The sequence below is a fragment of the Pavona decussata genome, unplaced genomic scaffold (genome assembly GCF_977016875.1).
Source record: "Pavona decussata unplaced genomic scaffold, jaPavDecu1.1 SCAFFOLD_470, whole genome shotgun sequence".
Lineage (NCBI taxonomy): Eukaryota > Metazoa > Cnidaria > Anthozoa > Scleractinia > Agariciidae > Pavona > Pavona decussata.
Window position 1 is genome coordinate 265725 of NW_028145808.1, and position 20475 is coordinate 286199.

A 20475-nucleotide genomic window follows, 5' to 3' on the forward strand; every position below is an offset into this window, starting at 1 on the left:
AGCTTTCAATAAAGAATGCGATAGATTACGCGCCATGTTTGTTCGTCTTCAATATCCGGTCGCCTACATAAATTCCGCCATTAGCAACTTTTTTCGTGACTTTGCTGTACACTGACATTTTCAGTTTGTAGTTCAGTCAGATGAACGGAATATCAGGCAACTTTACGTACAGTGTGCGTAAAGCAAGGTTAACTTTGTATATGAGCAGGTCACTCGGGTCAAAGAAAAGTGTCAGTTGTTCATATTCAGCGGGCTTAGATAAGAAAAAATATATGAGCTGTTGGTCGGTACCAACACAACTGTCTGTAATTAGCGGGTGTCCGTAAAGTGGATTCCATTGTACATGGCTGGCTCCGCGAGTGGACAAACCCTACGCTGTGTTTGGCTACCCGAGCGGGCAAGATGAAGCTGTCTTGTCTATTCAGGATTACTCGGAAAAAAACTCCGAGGCGTAGTAGAAAAACGCGAAAAACAAAATAAAGTAAATAAGAACTTGGCCAAATATCCGTTTGCATTCCAGCTGTTGTGTTGTTTGCCTGAATATAACTCTTCACTACGAACAGTCCCTCAGCTGCGCCGGTTCTGAAGTCGAATAAAACTGAAGATAGCGCAAGTGTCTGCACAAAAGGAATGAAACAAACAAAACAACAGCAGCAACAAAGACTAGACTGACTTTTTGAACGTCCGTTTTCATGTCTGCTAGAGAGCAGTGGCTAGTACTTTTCATTCAACGACATTAAAGTCATTGCACTGGAGCTCATAAATTCAAATAATGATATTAAAGCTGTCCAAAGAAGGATATTTGATTTGAAGACTCAAAATACTTGAAAATTGTGGGTACCGTACCACTTTTAACGGGTCCGTCCCATTTTCTCTTGTAAACGGGCCTTAGTTCCGATGAACTTCCCTGATAGAGTACCCAGCTAAGTTGGACGAAGTGCTTACAATACAATACAAACTTTATTGACACTACCCAAGGGGCTCCTTTTTAATTGTCATTTAAAAAAACCCATGAAGTTACAATTCGATGATGAAGACCTCTGTCCAGTCTTAGTTTTAAATAAAGGAATGCGTAAAGGTTGTGAATAGCGAGTCACACGCCCACTTATTTACTACGAGCGATAAGAGGTGGGGGGCAGAGCCCGTCATACACCGAAAGGCCAAGAAAGCGTCTTGCAAAAAAAAAAACGGCCGCCATTTGACTGGTAGTTATCGTAGATCTTTCAGGACGGGAGAGACGCGATCAAACTTCGTGGTGCTGCTGATTATACGATGGTTCAGCAGAATCCAAACGGGCCAACAACAAATGATGGTGGTTCAGAGAATTGAACTCTGTAGTTTAAGTTAAAGTGCCATGTGAACCCATGAAACTTACAACCTTCATCTAACCCTATTGAGTTAATTCTCTAATCCACCAATTGTGTCCTTAGTGCTAGCGGCACAACATTCATTTCTACCCTTCATAGTCACATCGCTGCAATTACAACCATAATCACTGAACCCACGACTCCTTCTTCTGAACAATTAAAGAATTTGCCTTAAGCTAAGGGATTAATTACTGTTATTATAACTTGACACGATTAGTTTGGGCCAAACTTGACATGCAAGACGAAACGGTTTTGAGGATGTGGTCGGCGAAAGGAAGGTTTGCATCGAATGCGACACCTTGGTCTTTAACAGCTTAATAGTAATAATATAATAATAAGAGCATTTTATTATAAAAACGTCGCACATAAAGAGAATTGCGTAATTATGTACATTACAAAAGAATAAACCTGGTAAAATTACAGCTTGTCAACTTGATCGGGACTGGGCATTACATATTAAAATTATTTTAAATCTACATTTTTACATTTTCAAATTACTCCAAATTTACGGCCTACAATTTCGATATGATAAAAGTTCACCACAAATAATCAATAATGTTGGAAAATATCCAGCTAGAGACCATGAGCTTTAAAACAAATGCGAGAGAAGAAACCTTTCTTAAAGCGCTCTGTTTTACACTTCATCAGCGATGGTCTATCATTAAAGCGTAGGGAGCGCGCCTGAGTCAGTGGCATAAGATGGTGAAGGCGTCACCCGGGATCCTTAATCTTTTCAAAGGTTTTCGCACACAAGAAATCCCGTCGTGCACACAGAGTCGTGCAGCCAGACAGCTTTAAAGCGTCTTCGTAGTGGGAGGCAGGAAAGATGATGCGTAACGCGCGTTTTTGAACTCTCTCGATTCTTTCTGAGAGCTAGACAGAAAGAGAGGAATGCCACACAGGGCAACAGTACTCCAGTACCGACCTAATTAGTGCAATGTAAACTCGAAGGAGATCGTGTGGAGGTGCACCACTGCCCTTTAGCACTCGTAATATATGCAGTCGTTTGGAAGTCTTGCCTACTATTTCGTTGACATGTGAATCCCATTTTAGGTTACTTTGAATAGTGACTCCCAAAACTTTGTGGGCTTCGGACCCCAGCGTTAACAGAGAGCCGTTGAGAGGTACTCTGACCGAGCTTGACGCATTGCCTCCGCTCCGTTAGAAAACTACATATCCATGGAATTATAGAGCGACGTACGCACAACTCTATAAGCTTTGTGATCACTATAGTATGGTTAATCCTGTCAAAGGTCTTGCTGAAATCCAAGAAACAAGCCCTTAGATAGCAGCTAGGGTTCTCTAGCTCAGAGAGCTAATTGTGAATTAGGTCGAGTAGGCAATAGGTGGTGGAAGATCCTTCGAGGCTGCCAAATTGGCGAGCATCAATATACTCACCAACATCCTCGATCATCCAGGTAACCACAAAGTCTTCCAGGACTTTGGATAGAATAGGTGTTAGGGAAATAGGTCGGATATCCCCTTCATTTTGAGGCTGCTATACCTTCGGGATGGGCCTTACGTTAGATTCCTTCCAAATATTCGGGACGACTCCAGCAGAGAGAGATGAATTAAAAATAGTTGTAACTGGTTCAGATAATTCATAAGCGAACTCTTTGATAATTCGAGGTGGTATGTTGTCAGGACCCATGGTCTTATTGGGCTGTACGCTCAGACGATTTTTACCAACTTCATGAGGGTGCACCAAAGGCTCTCTCTCATTCGGTGGTAAATATGCTGCGAGAGATGACATGTCTAGTGGTGGAATGTCACGCGCCACATTTGCAAAGTAGTGATTCAAACACGCTGCAAGTTTACTCTCCGACAGTACCGGCACACCGTCGCGTTCAAGAGTGAACTGAGAGGAGCTTCTAGAGCGCCCAGACATTGCGTTGACTGTTCGCCACCACGGCCGGACATCATCCTTGCGTGTATTCCGCACTTTTCCTGCATAGAAGTTCTTCTTTCCTTCGCTGATCGCCTTCTGGACCTTCCACCTGTAAATGCGCCACATTTGAGTGTTACTACAATGGAATGCCTGCTGACGCTTTTTTATTAGTTCTTTGATGTGTGCAGTTATCCACGGCTTGTCGGTAGGATGGAACCTGACCGTCTTGGTGGGAAAGAAGTGATCAAGGGCAGTGTTAACACCTATCGTGAAGGAGGTCGCAAGGTTGTCTGTCGAAGGACTAGGACCGAGCCCTTGGAACCAAGAGTTCCGGCTGGCCCACAGCCCTAACCTATCTAAACCGGACTCAGGATAACGACGCACAATGCGCTTAGCACATATGTTACTCCTATCGTTATAATTATATTTAGGAGTCCACATAATTGATTTATGATCAGAAGACCCAAGAGGAGTAAAAATGTCGGGTGACTCGTAAAAGCTGTGTAAGTTCGTTATTACGTAGTCCAGGATAGAAACGCGTCTCGTTGGACGGTTCACAACCTGTTTAAGATCGCTACCCCTAACTAAATCAGCTATGTTTAGATGGTTGAAATCGCCTAGTATGATAACTCCACAATCAGGATATCTGGATCTTATTGAGTCAGAGGATGCCATGAGATATTCACACAGATCTCTTTGCTCTTGCACGCTCTTGTCAGGTGGACTATACACAACGCACACAGCTATAGCTGACACTGGCCGCGGTAAACGCGGTGGTCGAAACATTTACACTTGTAAATGCGCTTTTACGCTTGCGAAGGCTCGAGATCATTCCCAACAAGGACAAGTACGTTCACGCAACTGCTTTATTCAACAAGTGAATCAGTTACTGCTGTTTGCAAGGATATATTGTTAATTAGCAATTTTGCAATGACTACGGAAGTTATTCTAAATAGGTCTTATCACGGTTTTCGACGCCATTTTGACGAGTAGGCAAACATGCTTGAAACAACAGTGTTTGTATGGAAATCCGATGTTAAATAATTTTCATAAAACATCGTTTCTGAAAAATTCATGAATTGGAAACTTTTGGCACTAGGAAAAAGACTTGAAGAAAACAAATTGGAGGGATGTAGCTGTACCAGGAAGCGTCCAGTCGTGTTTTGAACTTTCCATACATTTGTCTGTAAAGCGAACCAGCCGTGAACCGCTACTAAAAATAGTTCGCGGGAAAAAAATGCAGGGAAATGTATGGAAAGTTCACAACACGACTGGACGCTTTCAGGCACTGCTGCATCCCTCCAATTTTTTTCTTAAAATCCTTTTCCTAATGCCAAAAGTTTCCAATTCATGAATTGTTCAGAAGCGATGTTTTATGAAAGTTATTTGACATCGGATTTCCATACAAACACTGTTATTTCAAGCCTGTTTGCCTACTCGTCAAAATGGCGTCGAAAACCGTGATAAGGCCTATTAAAACAAACAATACTGGTGGCATGAGTAAAAGTAAGCGATCCCGGCCGCCGTTTTATTTCAGTGGTGCACAAGTCCTCACCAGGGATCAATTCAATAAACCATTTACACTTGTCTAGTAGACATTGTAGTTTGGACCGTTGGTATGACACGCCCACACAAAAGAGAAACTCGATGAAAAGCTCAAAAACGAGATCCGAATCGTTAAAGACAAATAATGTTTATTTGACTCCTTTGTTGAGTGAGTGTACAATAACATAGTCTCCCTCGCAGCCGTTCTGTGTCTCGTCACAGAACGGCTGCGAGGGAGACTAACAATAACAAGACCAAGACTGTTAATTCCAAGTGTAAATGATTCATTAAATTGGCCCAAAGACCACCAAGGATGAAACGAGGAACACTTCGCAAGACAAAATGGCTGGTGAGTAAGCGTGTAGATTCCAGCTTACGGCAATCTCCTCCCCAGAGCCCGCGCGCGTTGTGGGTCAGCCGAGGCCACACGCCACGAGCTCTGGGATTAAAGCTCTGGGCCAGGCATGCTCTGGGCATACGTTCGGCGCCTCTCGGAATAGTCCGATCACTAGAAACTCTGACAAACTCTAAAAGAGGTGTGTTATAAAACATGGGTTATTAAAGAGATTAAAAAAAGTTCAAAGATTCCGTTTCCCAATGTAAACCAATGTTTATCTACATCCAATCTTGAACTAACGTTTTGCTACAACTCTAAAATTATTTACTGTAAATATATGTAAATAGCTTTGATGTGTTCCTCTGAATTCTAATATCAAACAGTTATAGCAAAAGAATCTATTTAATAACATTCAACTCTATCTTTGTCTCCTTCAAAAGGATTTGGGCGTTGAATGCAGAATTGATGAAATATGATTCCAACGACACAGAAAATGATGCAATTTCTTTATCGATTCTTCTCAAACTCATTAATGGTTATTGAAGAGAAAACAAATGATTCACTACCGCGAAGGAGGTCATAAAATTTGGTGAACACTTTTGCTTTAAATTTCTGCAAGAATTATTAATGGCTTGAGAAGTTTTATCAAACACTTGAAAATGTTTCATCCGATTTCCATACACCGCAAACATGTCGGCTGCGCCTCGTTTTTCCAACCCACTTCTCGGTGTTTGATATCAGTTACATAAAACGAGCGGACGCTGAATGTGCACAGCCTTCCTGATTGGTGGCCAAGTGTGAACACATACGGATCACAACCTCACGAACTCTTCAAAAACAACGGTATATGGGGGCCACAAACCTCACATAAAAATGACACAACTATTAGCCTATCAGAATAAGCTTGAATACTGTTACTCCGCAAAAGGTTAAATCGCAGCCGGAGTAAACAACAGAAAACAAGCTCCTTAGAAATTTGGATCGTTATCACCGGCAGAGTAAACTGATAGCCAAATAAAAATTAAAAAGTCTTGCACCTGTAACAGGTTCAGTTTCATGCTTAGAATATTTCCATGGTCCTTTGAAAAGAGAACCGTTCACAACGTCCTTGGTTTCACTTTTCCAGTCTAGGAATTCCTGATAGGACTGAAGGCGCTTCACAATCGGTTGAGCTCGCGTTTCCTCAGTTTGTTGTCTGGATCTTGTCCAACCTTTCTATCTTTCTCGTTTTTTGTTTTGTTGTCGTTGATGTTTCTTCTACTTAAATTAATTTAGTCTAGCTCAGTCAGTTGCATTGAATGCAACTTGTTTTGAAATGTCCTTCCTCTGTATCAGACAAACATTAACTGAGGAATCGAATTCACAATAACAGTAAGAAGGTACGCAAGTAAGAAAGAAAGTATAAACTAAGTAACTGGCTAGCTCATTGTAGCTAACAAGCCGGCCAGCTGGCTAGGAAACAAGAAGGCAAGCAATTAAGTAAGCGTGACAAGAAAAACCTATGTAATTTTAACCTTGGCCCTAATAAACAGAGAAGAGAAACGAAAAATCAAAAGAAAAAAATAGAAAAAAAAAACAAACAAACAAAAAAAAAAAAAAATAAATAAATAAATAACTAGTTCACCGATTATAAAACTCGCAACCTTAAATATAAGAATGTTCCAATAAAAAAAACTACCTATACGAACTACATAAACTACTAAAATCGTTTTACATACTACTCTTACTCAGTTTAGTCAATTGCACGCTACTAATCTTTTTGAATATGAATATATGAAACATCATATATTGAACTGTGGATGAAAGATTAAATAGAAGAAAGATCCTCGCAGTTAGTACGCAACTTAAGCAGTTGCGAAAAGAAAGCTTGAAAAAAAATTAGGCTTGAACGGGATTAACTGCTTAAGTTGCGTACTAACTGCGAGGATCTTTTTCGATTTAAAATCATCTTTTTATTGGTTTGGGTACGACTACAACTTGTTGTGAAATGTCCTAAATCTAAAACCCCTGCAGAATAATGAAAAATAGTACAAAATAGAAATACGGTCATTGATAAAAAGAACCAGTACGTAACATAGATAAAACAGCTAACAACTATTTATAAAACATATTCCTCCTACACGAGCTACATTAACGACTAAAAGCCTCCAAAAAGCTATTCTACCTCCATTTTGTCAGCTTTAGTCTACCTCCACATTATTTCCAAACACTTTGGCTACAATTGCCTTTAAATGTCCTAAATCTGTATCAGATAAACATTCTGTGACTTATAAGAAAACATACTAGACATATCCATAGCTTATAAAAATTGCTACCTAAAAGCTACTGTTTTTACATGAGTAAAATGCAAACTATTAAAAACGGTAAAAGATATTTTCCTATTAACTATTCACAAATAATTGGAAACAGAGATTGAAGAGACTTACATGCCATTTCATATTTAATTATAATGTTTCAGTAAACTGCTCCAGTTCCTCAATAATCTCTTCCATATTTGGTCTCTGTGCAGGTTCTGCCTGCAGGCACCTCCGTACCAGGCCTCTAAGCACACGGTTCGGCACCATTAAGAGTTGCTCTTCCCGCCTTCCAGGGTCTGGTATTTCCCGGATGCACATTTCGCAGAGAAGGACACCAAAGCTGTAAACATCAACCTATAAAAACAAAGAATAACCTTATTATGAGTATTGCACTACTAATACATCTGTAGTCAATTTCTAAAAAAAATATATAATAATAATATTTATTTATTTCTATGGCGCAAATTCAACTATACAATTTTCAAATGCGCCTCACATATATGAGCTGCGTATCATACTAATGAATAATAACAATAGAAAAATCAAATCCAAATTTACGTATAAAATTAAACTAACTTTTACCTCACACTAATGCTACTTGTCATTGAAAGGAAGTAAAAGCGTTGTGCGGTAAAAATTTTGAGGCTGTCAAATACCCCGGGGAAGACTAATACCCAGGGCCTCGGCAAGGACAATGAGGGAAATGCCCCCACTAATGCCCCGGAGGGAGTGGCGCTGATAGAATAGGCCATTTCCGAGTTGCTTTGAACCTCATAGCGGGACTAAGAGCAAATCCTTTAATGTGAAAATTAGTTTTGTTTGCACATGAATGAAAACTAATTTTCATAATAAAAACTATACACGAAGACTGGCTTTCATAATGAGGTTCAAAGCAACTTGAAAATGATTTATTAACTGATGTACAGGTATAATTAGGGCTTTTAAAAAACGTAGAACAAAAAAATCTACGAAACCTGAAATAAAAAAAACGGCCTTTGTTGTGAAATAAAATAGGTTTTGGCTTATCAACGGGCGTAAAAAAGCAGTTAGTGTTGTGCCCTTCTCAGAAGTTAAGCAAGCATTGGCCTATGAAACCGTGCAGGAGATATTTGATATATTACTTTAAAGCAAAGTATAGGCGATTTGAAGTTCATACATTCAAGACTAAGGCAATTTTACAAGCGCAAACATATTTCGATTTCGTGGCACTTTAAGAAGGTTTGCGAAGAAATATGTAATATCGGCAGGATTTTCTTAATTTTGGATGAGTAAATGTGATGTCTGCCAATTAGTGCATGATGTAGAAGTATATCCTCAGTATTATCGACTAAACCCAGACAGGTAGGTAGAGTCAAAGGAAAGTCTTGCGGCTTAACCTTATGCTGTATCAACCAGTATTGTACGTTTTGCTAAAAATTTTGAAAATCACATTCCCACAAGAGATAGATCAGGGTTTCTGTGTTTTGTTCACAGAAGGTACAGACATCCGTTAAAGAAATACCTATTTTATTGAGGTAACCGTGCGTGGCAATTCTTCTGTGAAGGAATTTAAATTGAAAAGTTAGAAGTTTAGTTTCTCTAGTGCAATAAAAGCGCAGAATATATGACTCATCCCATTTTATCGAATTTTCGTAATTTCCGCAGTCAGTTATCCATTTTCTCTGGCTTTTAGCTGGTGTTGAAGTGATTTCTTTAACGATTAATTTACATGCTTCTTTGCAAAAGCAATTTTTTTAAAAATCTCCGACCCGGTTTTAGAGGCCAATGCCTGTTACAGATCTTGCGACCACGGAATGTTTCGTAGAGTATAATGGTTATGCATGTAATTCACGTTCACAAGCCACGGTCAATTTGCACTTAAGGTCTTGTAAAGCGTTCAACTTTTGTTTTATCCAAGTTTTAAAGTAATACATAGGTTTGGGTAGTTTGCTCTAAAACTGAGCGCGACAAGGTCAAAAAGATTTAGTGTTAAATAGAGTTACCCACATGACATTTGGCCTAATCCGCGACCCATCGGATTAAAACAATCTTGGGGCACTGCAACCATTCTCCAACAATCTTTAAGAATCTAAAAGAAAACACTTAATATAACTCAATACATTCTACTGACCATGGCTGTTTGACTCGAAGAAAGTGCTTCAGGCGCGCTATAAATTGGAGCTCCAGGAGCCACTGTCATAGTCTGCTGAATGAAATTAGCAGTGCCGTAATCTGATACTTTAGCTCTCCACTGGTCACCCTGTCGCCATAGCAACACGTTAGCACTACTGACATCCCGGTGAATAATAGGAGAGGGCTTCTTCTGATGAAGATAGTTAAGTGCTAGGACTACATCCAGAGAAATGACATTGATTTCTGTTTCAGAGAGTTCACGCTGTTCTAACAACGCTCGTAAACTTGTTTCCATGAGCTCGGTGACAAACAAAGGGTTTCCCTCGTCATTTGTTGCTCCAATGAATTGCAACAAGCAAGGATGACGGCATCTTGAAGCAATATTCATTTCTCTCTCAAACAAACGTTTGTTATGAGGAGATAAAATTAACTCATGAATCTGTTTCACCGCTATACTACAGCCGCAGTATGTTCCCTCGTTAACGCTTCCCCAACCTCCCTTCCCAAGGCACTTGTCTGTCACTTGAATTTCATGGCGGGAAATGACCCAATCACATGTTTCTTGTTGACGCTGTTGGCTCAATGTTTGCCGAGCTGCTGTAAGACTCAGCTCTAGCTCATTCAACTCTTGTTCTTTTACCCTCAGCTGCCTCTCTAAGGTGGAAACGCGTTGGTGTAAGTTAGCCACTTCTTCATCTTTCTCTCTAATTTGCCCCTCACATATTCCCAGCCGCTCCTCCATCTCTATCCGTTCTCTTTGTGAGTTTTCTTGTTGTTGTTCTTTTTCTCTCAGCTGCTCAAGTAAGCTGGCCTCTCTCAAGTCTTTCTCTTGCAATTGTCCTTGGCAATTTGTCAGCCGCTGTTCCATCTCTGTCCGTTCTCTTTGTGAGTTTTCTTGTTGTTGTTCTTTTTCTTTCAGCTGCTCATGTAGGCTGGCCTCTCTCAAGTCTTTCTCTTGCAATTGTTCTTGCCAATTTGTCAGCCGCTCCTCCATCTCTGTAAGTCGTCTCTGTGAGTTTTCCTGTTGTTGTTCCTTTTCTCTCAGCTGCTCAAGTAAACTTGCCTCTCTCAAGTCTCTCTCCCGCAACTGTTCTTGCCAATTTCCCAATTTTCTTTGTAGGATGTCTGTTTGTTGCTCTGTCTGGCTTAGCTGTGGGATCAAGTTAGCTTCACGTTCTTCCTTTTTTTGCGATTGCTCTTGTAAAGAATGCAGCTTTGGTTGTCTTTCCCCATCATTGCTTGGTAAGGTTTCTGAGCAATTGAAAAATATGAACTCATGAGATTTTTTTTTTCGCAGTTTCGGTGAGGTATTTCCTTTGTCAAGAGTTACTAATCTAAATTGGCTTTAAAAGGAACAACAGTTAACTAAAAAAAAAAAAAAAAAGAACCAACAACAGCTCATAAAAATCTGGACGTTCTATTTTCAAACAAAACTTGGTGAACAGATCATCCAAGCCATGAGACCCTTACATTTGAAGAATTTTACACGAGAATACAACAAAAAAAATCAATATTGTGCGCTTTTGAATAAATGAAGAGGAGAATAACCCCCCCCCCCCCCAAAGGAAAAATCCTTCTACTTGTCAGCTGACCCATGCTGTGATGCTGACAAGACGCGCCAAGGATAACTGGGTCACAACATAGATTTTCTTTTTAAACAAAGTAAACTAGAAATACGTGACTCGCAAAACCTTTACTCGTATTGTAGCATCAAATGAGGTGATTTAAAGGTTTCTGAACATAGCAACTATTTTGATGAGCATGGTCTTTTCGAGGTTCCACAGGCTAGTTTAATTTGCGGTTGAAAATCTATTTCTGACGAGACGAAATGTACAACGTGCGTGAAGCGCTGTCGAGTTCGATGAATTTATTTCCCACGGAAACATATTTTACGGCGGTCTTAAAACGTGTAATTTCTTCAATGCAATCTTTCACATGGTAATAATGGGGTTGACAGGCCTGCGCGACTCTCACGTGCGTGTTGTAGCCTTAATCAGAGTTTTGCCCTCACTAGTATATCTTTAAGGGAACGCCCTTTCCTGTATGAAATGAGCGCTTTTCCCGTGTAAATTTCTTTGAGCGCTGGATTTTGTTCTATTAAATGTCATTTATCGAGTAGTATTTGTTTTAAGTTTGGCACTGATGGTTGGTATCGGGTAACAAAAGGCAAGATTCGTTTGTTTTCTTTTTCGTTTTGAAGGAGAGCTCGCCCTCTGTCTTCAGAGTTTACTTCTGAGTGTCTTTTTAATGAAGTTTCCTGGGTAGCCTCTCTCGAGAAGTTTCGCTTTGAAGTTGTTTATGCTCTCCTCAAATTGTGTTTTAGAGGAGTTTGTTCTTAGCAGTCTAAGGGCCTCTCCTACGACAAATCCTCTTTTGACACCAGTGGGGTGACATGAAGAGAAGTGCGTGTATTGGAAAGTTTCAGTGGGCTTGAAGTGAGTACGCACGTCAAGCACTGCTTCTCTATTGAATCTTTCGCCTTTGTATATTTTCGTATCCAAGAAGGTTGTTTCTGTATCTGATATTTCAGCCGTAAATCTAATTGTGGGATGGTGACTGTTTGCTTGCTCAATGAACTGTGTTATTTCCTCTCTGGTTGTGTTCCAGATGGAGATAATGTCATTTATATAACGTTTCCAGACGAGCGGTTTTGTAGCGCTTTGGTTGAGAATTTCAGTTTCAATTTTCGCCATGAAGATATTGGCGAAAGCGACTGCCATTTTCGTGCAAATAGTCTTTCCCTTTAAATTGGAAAGAGTTTTCCGTTAGAATCAATCTTAGCGCTATTTCGAGTAGATTGGTAGGTATGGGAGGTTTGTTTTCATAGTAGGCGACAAAAGCCTTGCATATTGTTTGAATTCCCTCCTCTTGTGGTATGTTAGTGTATAAGCTCGTCACATCCATTGAGACAAGAAATGCGCCCATGGGCACTTTTGTTCTTTCTATGAAGTTAATAAAGTCTGTAGTATCCTTTAAGTAGGATACCTGTTGCTTTGCTATAGGTTGAATTAGTTTGTCAACAAATGATGATAGTCTCTCTGTTGGGCCTTCACACCCTGATATTATTGGCCTACCAACTGGTATAGGCTTGTGTATTTTCGTTAGGGTGTAAAAGATCGGAGTGCAAGGCGTGCTCGGTAATTCACAAAGCCATTTTTGGGTCATGTCATCTATGTGGTTTCCGCGGTGGAGCTCACTGATTAGTTGTTGGACTCTGCGGTTTGTGTCTTTTATCATCGGTTTTTCTAGAGGTCTGTAGTGTTCTATGTTATCTAGTTGGATTTGACCTTCGTTAATTTTGCCTTGCAAGTTCATGACCACAGTAGTAGTGCCTTTGTCCGCTTTTTTGAGATTTATTTCGTGATTCCGGTTTAAAGCTACGAGAGCCTTACGTTCCGCGGGCAGCAAATTGTTTTTAGGTTTTGTCAGTTTGGTTTCTGCAAGTGGTACTTTAACCTCTTCAAGATAAGTTTCAAGGGCGACTGACCTTTGTAAAGGTGGGTTCCATGTTGATTTAAAATGGTATGGATGAGGTTCTTTTTCGTCGCCGTGGTATATGTAGCGTAATCGCATTCTTCTTGCGAATTGTTCAAAGTCACGCAAGAGTTGCCGCTTCATGTGCATTTCTTTTGTAACTGGGGTTGGAATAAATTTCAGCCCTTTTGAGATAAGGTTGATCTCATCGTTTGTGAGTTCTTTGTTAGAGAGGTTTTTTATGTGTTTTTTGTTAGCCTCTAAGCGCTCATGGAGTTGTTTCTTGTGTTTTGTTTGTTTTCGTTCCTTGCGCTTTCTGCTGGATAAATTAGCCCTTTGCAGTTTCCGTTTGACCCTTCCTGAGGTATTTGAGTCAGAGAGTAGGCATGTGTACTTTACAACATGTTTATTTGTAATGCCTTGCAGTGTTTACATAACTTTGCTAAAGCTTTCAAATTTGTCTTGGATACTATCAGCTAGTTTTTGTACATTTTCAAGTGTAACATCAAGGTTACTAGCTGTTGATTTTGGTTTTCTCACTTCTTTTGTCTCATTTACATGTACATCAGTGCTAAAATGTTTTTTTTGAGGATTTCGGTCTCTTTCCTCGTTTGATTACTACTCTTGAGCGATTGCTTTCGCGATGATGGAAGTTCAGTAAGGCTTGTGCGAACTGCTGTTCCGCGTTTTTGCGGATTCTTTTAACGTCCGACTTAAAATCGTCGTCAGCCTTTGTGTGGGCTCTGGCCCTGTACTGCAGAGTCTGAGGGCAAGTTCCTCTTTCGCTGTGTCGTTTGAGTGATTTAATCGCTTGCTCAGAGTTTGCTATCTTTTCCTCAGGGCTGAGGGTTTCACGGTGGTGGCGTTTTCTGTTGAAACGTTGTGGCTCCTCTCGTATTCTGCAGTTTTGGCGGGCTTTTCCCACTTCTGGAGTTCTTTGACTGCACTCTACTTCGCATTCCGATTCCTCGAGAAGTGCTTCTTCATCATCGCTTGTCAGCTCCATTTGCTCGTCTGTGTTGGCATTCTCATTGCTCTGGCCTTAGGCTGCTAGGAGTCCTTCGGCCGTTATTATCTTCTGCGACATTTCAAATGATGGTCAGGCAAGACCGCGGTTTCGATCCTAATCTTGTGGATCTCTTCAGTTGCCGATTACTTAGAAATGATAGAGATGAGTTCTCGGTATCATTTCAAAATACGCGCTCTTTTTTCGAAATTTTTATATCCACGCTTTGGATCGAAAATTCTGCAATTCCATTGGCTCATTGGTTTTAGCCAATCCGGTAGCTGCGATTTCGATCAACGGTAGGGCTAAGCTTGACGCTGTGTTTTCTATGATGGCTTAAACGTTTAGTTTTGTACATGAACTGACAATTCTTATACGGATAAGTGATTCCGTGGAATCATGTATATGTTTTGCAGCTTATAGCTCACTATTGAGGCTGTACATTGCTGTGTAGACCGAGAAAAATGCGTTTTTCGTCTTTGGTTTTGCGGAGTTCATGTACATTGTGTCTTACCGCAGAGGTTGAACTTTCACGAAATGAAACGGGGCCTGTCTGATAGCAATCAACATGGTAATAATGGGGTTGACAGGCCTGCGTGATTCTCACGTGCGTCAGAGTTTTGCCCTCACTAGTATATCTTTAAGGGAACGCCCTTTCCTGTATGAAATGAGCGATTTTCTCGTGTAAATTTGAGCGCTGGATTTTGTTCTATTAAATGCCATTTATCGAGTAGTATTTGTTTTAAGTTTGGCACTGATGGTTGATATTGGGTAACAAAAGGCAATCTCCAGACCCCTAAGGTCTTGTGCTCATTTTCACCTCCTTCCGTTCCACAGGGTCCAGACAACGAGGTTGCATACGTCTCACCCTCTTCCAAAACAGATTTTGCTGGCACCTCAGAACTGCCCTCAGACTCATTTATCAACCTCAACAGCTCACTAGAATTTGACATCCACTTCCGAAGGTTAAAACTGCCTTCCTTCATCCGGGACTTGGCCTTGCCATAGAACTCAAACCCATCCAACACACCATCCCCTCCAGTGTTCAAGTCGTCAACATACAGAGACTGAAGCATCTTGGCCACAAATTCTGGGTTGACCTCCCTGTAACTCGAGATATAATGCTTAAGTTTTCCATTAAGTAGGAAGGGGCTCGCGTTCACACCAAAGACGACCCTGGCAAATCGCTTCACAATCAGGCTGGGGTTCTCCTTAGATATGTCGTCAATCCATAGAAAACGCAGGACATTTTCTCAGAACAAACTCTTCAGAAACAAAATTTGAAGAACACATCACTCTATTCAAACAGAGATTACGCAACAGAGGTTACACCGATAACCTTAGAGATAAGACTCTCTCAGAAGTCAATTTCAGCGAAAGATTGTCGGCACTACAAAACAAACAAAAAAAGCGCAAAAACATTTTGCCGTTTGTTACGGAATATCGCACATCTGTGCCTAACCTAAAAACCATTCTGATGAGTAAACAGCATTTGATAGAAAACCAGCCTCTGCTAAGAGAGATCTACAAAGATCCTCCCCTACTTTCGTACAGAAAAGGGAGAATTTTGAAAGACGTACTCGTAAGAGCAAAGCTTTGAAGGTCATGTACTTCTTATCTCGACCAATAGGAGTCGTGTTTGGCCTGTCTTCATTATTTGACCATCAAGAAAATCAAAAACGATTTGTTTTACACTTATATATTTTTCATTTATATCTAATCATCAACAAAAATACAGAAAAGGGCATGCATTTAGTAATCCAAGAACGTTTCTCATCAAACATCTGATATGTTACAATTTTTTGCGAATATCCCGTATCCCTGAAACTACTTCTCAATATCCTGTATCCCAATAACTTTTTCCTCAAATATCCCGTATCCCGGTATTTTTTCCCGCGAATATCCCGTATCACGAAAACCCCTAATAGGGTCTCATAAACTTACACCAAGTGTTCAAGTTTGGAACGAGGCGAATAAACATGCACCAAGTGATCAAGTTTAGAACGAAGCGTGAAAATTCACACCAAAGGAAGCAATGGAAAACTAAAAATTACTGACCTTGCAGTGAATACAATGATTCGCGTAAATAAAAATCTGATAGAAAATAAAATGTTGTTTACATGTCAAACATGCCATTTGAAAACGACTAACATCCAGTAAAACATTTGAAATGCGTATGTTATTCGAGTATTCGTAACTTAGGCTGAGCTTCAATGCTGTTTTGCCCTGCTGAAAAAAATGTAATCAGAAGATTGCACGATTGGAATTAAATACGCTGTCTCCGCGATTTCGGCGCGGCTGGCTTCGAGAGCTCTGAATCATAGCTAAACATGAATAATTCTTCTACAAATACAGTCCTTGTATGCATTATTTGCTTTTCGCATGAGGTAGTGTTCAAATTATAGTGTAAGTACGTAGCTTGAGTGCCTATGTTTTGTATTTAAAAATGAACAAAGTTGGAAATGATCAACGCAGATAAGCTTATACGTAATCAACAACACAACTTTCAAGAATTTCCCTTCACTTTTACCTCCAGGATATACCTGATGCTGAAATTGCAAATATGTTGCGTTCTGAAATTAAAAGAGATGCAGTTTAGAAAATATAAACAAAGTAAAAACATTCCGCAAAATCAGGGGCATTCAAAACGACAAAAAATACTCACCTTAATTTCTCTCCCTTGCTCTGTTCGCAAAGCAGTGCGTTGCATTGTGGTGCCCACAAAATTAACCACAATACCTTGTTCCTTTGATCTTTACGCGACCACAATCCTTTGAAATTTGCAAGAACGCACTCGCAAGGCCCCATAATTGTATTTCTGTGCCGATTAGAGTTGCCGCCTTGCTCGGTCGCTTCAGGCTCCCTCGCTGCGGCACCAATAAACACTGCGTCACAAAACGTAAACTGGAAACCAGTTCACATATTACAAGAGGGAGAAAGGAAATTTGTCACCAGCTAATTCTTTGTCTTGGAGAGAATTTTTTAACTACTGATTTTACTCATACATACAAGAAAGGTAACGCTTTAAATTGAGCATAGAATGAATATTGAATAATTTATATACCTTGAAATGAACAACTGTCAGTCACGCAAAACAAACACTGCTATAGCACATCGTGGAAAAGAAAAATAGCTCAAGAGGTTTCATTTAAAATACCAATAAAAGGATAGATCTTCTCTAAAATGTGGCTAATTGGCCAGAAATATTTACCTAGTGATTATTGTATTTCTAAAAGAGTTCTGATCAGAAATGTGTCTATCGGTCTGACGGCTTTTTGTTTAGTTTCGATTGAAATCCGTGAATATTAGAGATATCGTGGAGCTCTTTACGGCACGCAGCGTAAAGTGCCCACAAATTTTATTCCATACATTAGAGATTGGTGTTAGTGCTTTTGAGTTAAAATAGACTTGACCCTTAGTCAGGTCCCACTTTTCTGAAAATAGGCTTTAACTACATGCATGTCACGTTTAATGCATTCTGAAGTTTAGGAGGAGGTATATTGAAAAAATTGTAACTCAGTCAAACTTTTAACAGAAAACAAAAGTTAACCCTTTAAATTGTTATTGACAAATGGAAATTCAATGTGTTTTAGCAAGGAACGGCGTTTTGACAGGACCGGCAATGTACAGATGAATTGTAGAGTCCCCGAAGGTAAATTGGCTAGTTTTGAGGTGACCTTGTAAACCGTCTCGCCAACAAAGCATTGAGCTCAGTAAATGTGATGTTTGTTTATGAGATCAATCAATAATCAGCGAAATTGGTGAAAAGTCGAAATTTGCCTAATCCATTCTAACGCGGACAGCCTCTTAAAGGTGTAAAATCGTTGCGAATACTACATTTTCGCTAGAAGTCAGACACTGCATAGCTAAAAAGACGAATTCAAGTCAGCTAAAATCAGATGTTTAGAAAAAGGACTACGACATGAGTACTTCAATGTTTCAGCTTTTCATTATTTTGTAGATTAGCAAGATACTTTTAGTCGCCGCAACAACTATTTCATAAATCTTTGTAATAAAGTATCATTTTGCGGCAATACCCAACCGTGTACATGCAAAAATTGACATGTAAACGAAAGTTACCACTCTTTACCATAAATGAGGCTTTAAAGACAATTCAAAAACTGATAACCCAGTTACCAGAATATTCTGAAATGACGACCTATAATCAAGCAAAGTCTGAGTACCGACACCTATGTTGCACTGATTACTCTAGTAACCAAAGAACAACTCATAAGGCCTGTGGAAAAGAAGGTTAAATTTTGCTCAACCCTTAGAAGTGTTCAACATACGTACCTGATCTGTTGCTTTCATAATCTTTTTTGTCAATGCAGCCATCATGAGGAATTTTATTGAATATACTCGGCTTTACGGTAGTAAATGGACTATATGCAGGCGTTTTCTTGAAATGTTGCTCATCAAAGTTTGATTTGGTTGGACTGTCCGTTCTTTCATCATCACGCATGACAACAATCTCATCATTACGATCAGAGGGCTTTAAACTCTTTATCTCGTCCAATAATTGTTGCTGCCGTTCTATGAATTCATTGGGATCAATTTCGCTGCTTTCTCCAGCTGCCTTGATAACACTGGCTGCGTCTTCAACTGACATTGCTCTTCTCACCCCTTTTGACGATAAACCACCTACAACAGAACACACAGCTATTCGATGAGTACACTGTAAAAAGCTCTTTAGCAAATCACAGTAACAGCCACAAACACGTTACATGTATTTAACATGATTAAGCAAAATCCGTCGACAATAAGGCAAACGTGTTTTTAACAAAATCATTTAATTCGCATATACAAAGAACTACATAAAAGAATATAACATCACATTTATTCCATTGCGCATATGCCACATATCGACATTCAAAGCCTAGCAGTGTGCAGGATGTTTGTGCCATGAACCAAGTTAAATGGCCTAACCTCCTCCGAGTCTCCTGAAGCTCAGTGATAGAGCATCCAAACTGTTAATCGGAAGGTCATAGTAATCGGAACTAGTAAAACTAAACTAGTAATCGGAAAGTCATAGGTTCGACTCCTGTTGGGAGAACTCAGATTTCCTTTTTCCAAGAAGAAAATTTATTCTAAATTTTAAATTTCAGATATTTTTATTGTAATTAATCTTTTCTTTTTTTGTATATTGTACATGATTCAGTCGTACGACTGCGAGGTATGATGTCTAATAAACAATTTAGTGGAGAAACCCAGAAATCCAACATGGCCGCCATCGGGCAATCATGATGTAATTAAGACGTCATATGACGTCATAGATTCACGTTGTGAACCTCAAAGGAAACATCTTTGGACGTGCTATCTATCCTCTGAGTCTCACCGTCACAGCTTTAGCTTTACTTGCAAAGTTTTGGAGGAAGACGGGGTTGGGGGAGGGGGGCGCAATCCATCCCCCCTCCGGCCCAGAAGACAAAAAAAGCTCGGTGTCGATAAGGTTAAGTAGAGGTGCAGTGTAACATGAGTAGGAATACACCGGAAGTGGCTATGACCCTTGAGGTAGCCTTGACCCACTGTGAAGCTATATTCTTGGCTACAGATTAAAGTTAACGTCGAACCCAAGCGCTGTATGTTCTATTCGTCTCGGAGATTTTATTTGCTGTAACAGATCTCAGTTCCTCTCCACAGTCAACGTGTGCTCTCGCCCAGAGCAGCCAGCTCTTCTGTATACAACATAGCATTTCGACTATGTAGATTCTCTGTAGGTTCTTTTGACAACATATCAACTTCTGGTTTGTGACTTGTTCCATGCCTACAAGCTATCACAACTTCACCAGCTAACGGAGTTCTGATATTCTCATACATCCCAGGATCAGCAGGCATTCCTGTTGAGAGCAGGTTATCCACTGTTTATCCTTTTTCTATAAGATATTTCTGTTGCATTTATTTGAGTAAGCTCATTCTGTTTCAAAATGCAAGTGAGGCTTGTAAGTAAGAGATAATCATCACAACACATTATTTTAATTTTATAGTAAATCTGCGCATGCCAGAAAACCAGTGACAGATCTGGTAAAATCGACAAAAAGCCACAAGAAAGAATACAAGGTTTCTAAAGAGGTCTTGCTGAGGGAAAAAATGGTAGGAATATAGTCAATGTTACATGCGTCACTGCGTCTTTATGAATGTCTGTATGTATTGGATGGTTGGAGGCATAAAGGCCCGGTAGGTGCTTGCCAAATTTTAGGAGGATTTTTGGCTTTTATCAAAGATACAACCTCATTCAGAGGAAATAATGGGCCTGGGTTCCTCGCATGAACTGTCATAGGTTATAAAATTTTGCCAAAAACGAGGGCAATCCAAAGAAAACAGACAAAAAAATCCCAATTTGTTTCCTATTCCTCTTTGGACTGTACTTGTTTCTGGCATGTGGACTGTAACTGTTCATTCAAGAAAGTAAAATCTACTTACATGTAGAGATGCATTATTGCACACACTGT

At 39.9% G+C, this 20475-nt stretch overlaps 2 protein-coding genes and 1 pseudogene across 3 annotated transcripts; all 3 read right to left on the bottom strand.

Annotated features, from left to right (window-relative positions):
• Positions 1-455: 455 nt before the first annotated feature.
• LOC146450266 (uncharacterized) lies at positions 456-18663 on the bottom strand. 2 transcript variants are annotated; one of them, XM_085100575.1, is made up of 4 exons: positions 18320-18663; positions 9545-10797; positions 7564-7788; positions 456-617 (listed from the first exon to the last, which is right to left on the bottom strand). In XM_085100575.1, the coding sequence occupies exons 1-3, from the start codon at positions 18633-18635 to the stop codon at positions 7582-7584; spliced, it is 1776 nt and encodes a 591-aa protein (XP_084956701.1). In that variant the 5' UTR covers positions 18636-18663; the 3' UTR covers positions 456-617; positions 7564-7581. The 2 variants fall into 2 exon arrangements, with proteins under 2 accessions (XP_084956701.1, XP_084956700.1); XM_085100574.1 differs by lacking the exon at positions 456-617 and having other exon boundaries at positions 7516-7788.
• LOC146450267 (uncharacterized) lies at positions 2866-4041 on the bottom strand. Its single transcript, XM_085100570.1, has one exon. The coding sequence runs from the start codon at positions 4039-4041 to the stop codon at positions 2866-2868; it is 1176 nt and encodes a 391-aa protein (XP_084956696.1).
• LOC146450268 (uncharacterized) lies at positions 11487-13119 on the bottom strand (annotated as a pseudogene).
• Positions 18664-20475: the final 1812 nt, after the last annotated feature.

Excerpts from the sequence above, each read along its gene's own strand:
- LOC146450267 (XM_085100570.1), bottom strand. The coding sequence starts at position 4,041 with ATGTTTCGACCACCGCGTTTACCGCGGCCAGTGTCAGCTATAGCTGTG.
- LOC146450266 (XM_085100575.1), bottom strand. The coding sequence starts at position 18,635 with ATGTCAGTTGAAGACGCAGCCAGTGTTATCAAGGCAGCTGGAGAAAGC. Across the intron at positions 10,798-18,319 it reads TTATGAAAGCAACAGATCAG|AAACCTTACCAAGCAATGAT; the intron begins GTACGTATGTTG and ends TCAATTGCTCAG. Across the intron at positions 7,789-9,544 it reads CTTCGAGTCAAACAGCCATG|GTTGATGTTTACAGCTTTGG; the intron begins GTCAGTAGAATG and ends TTGTTTTTATAG.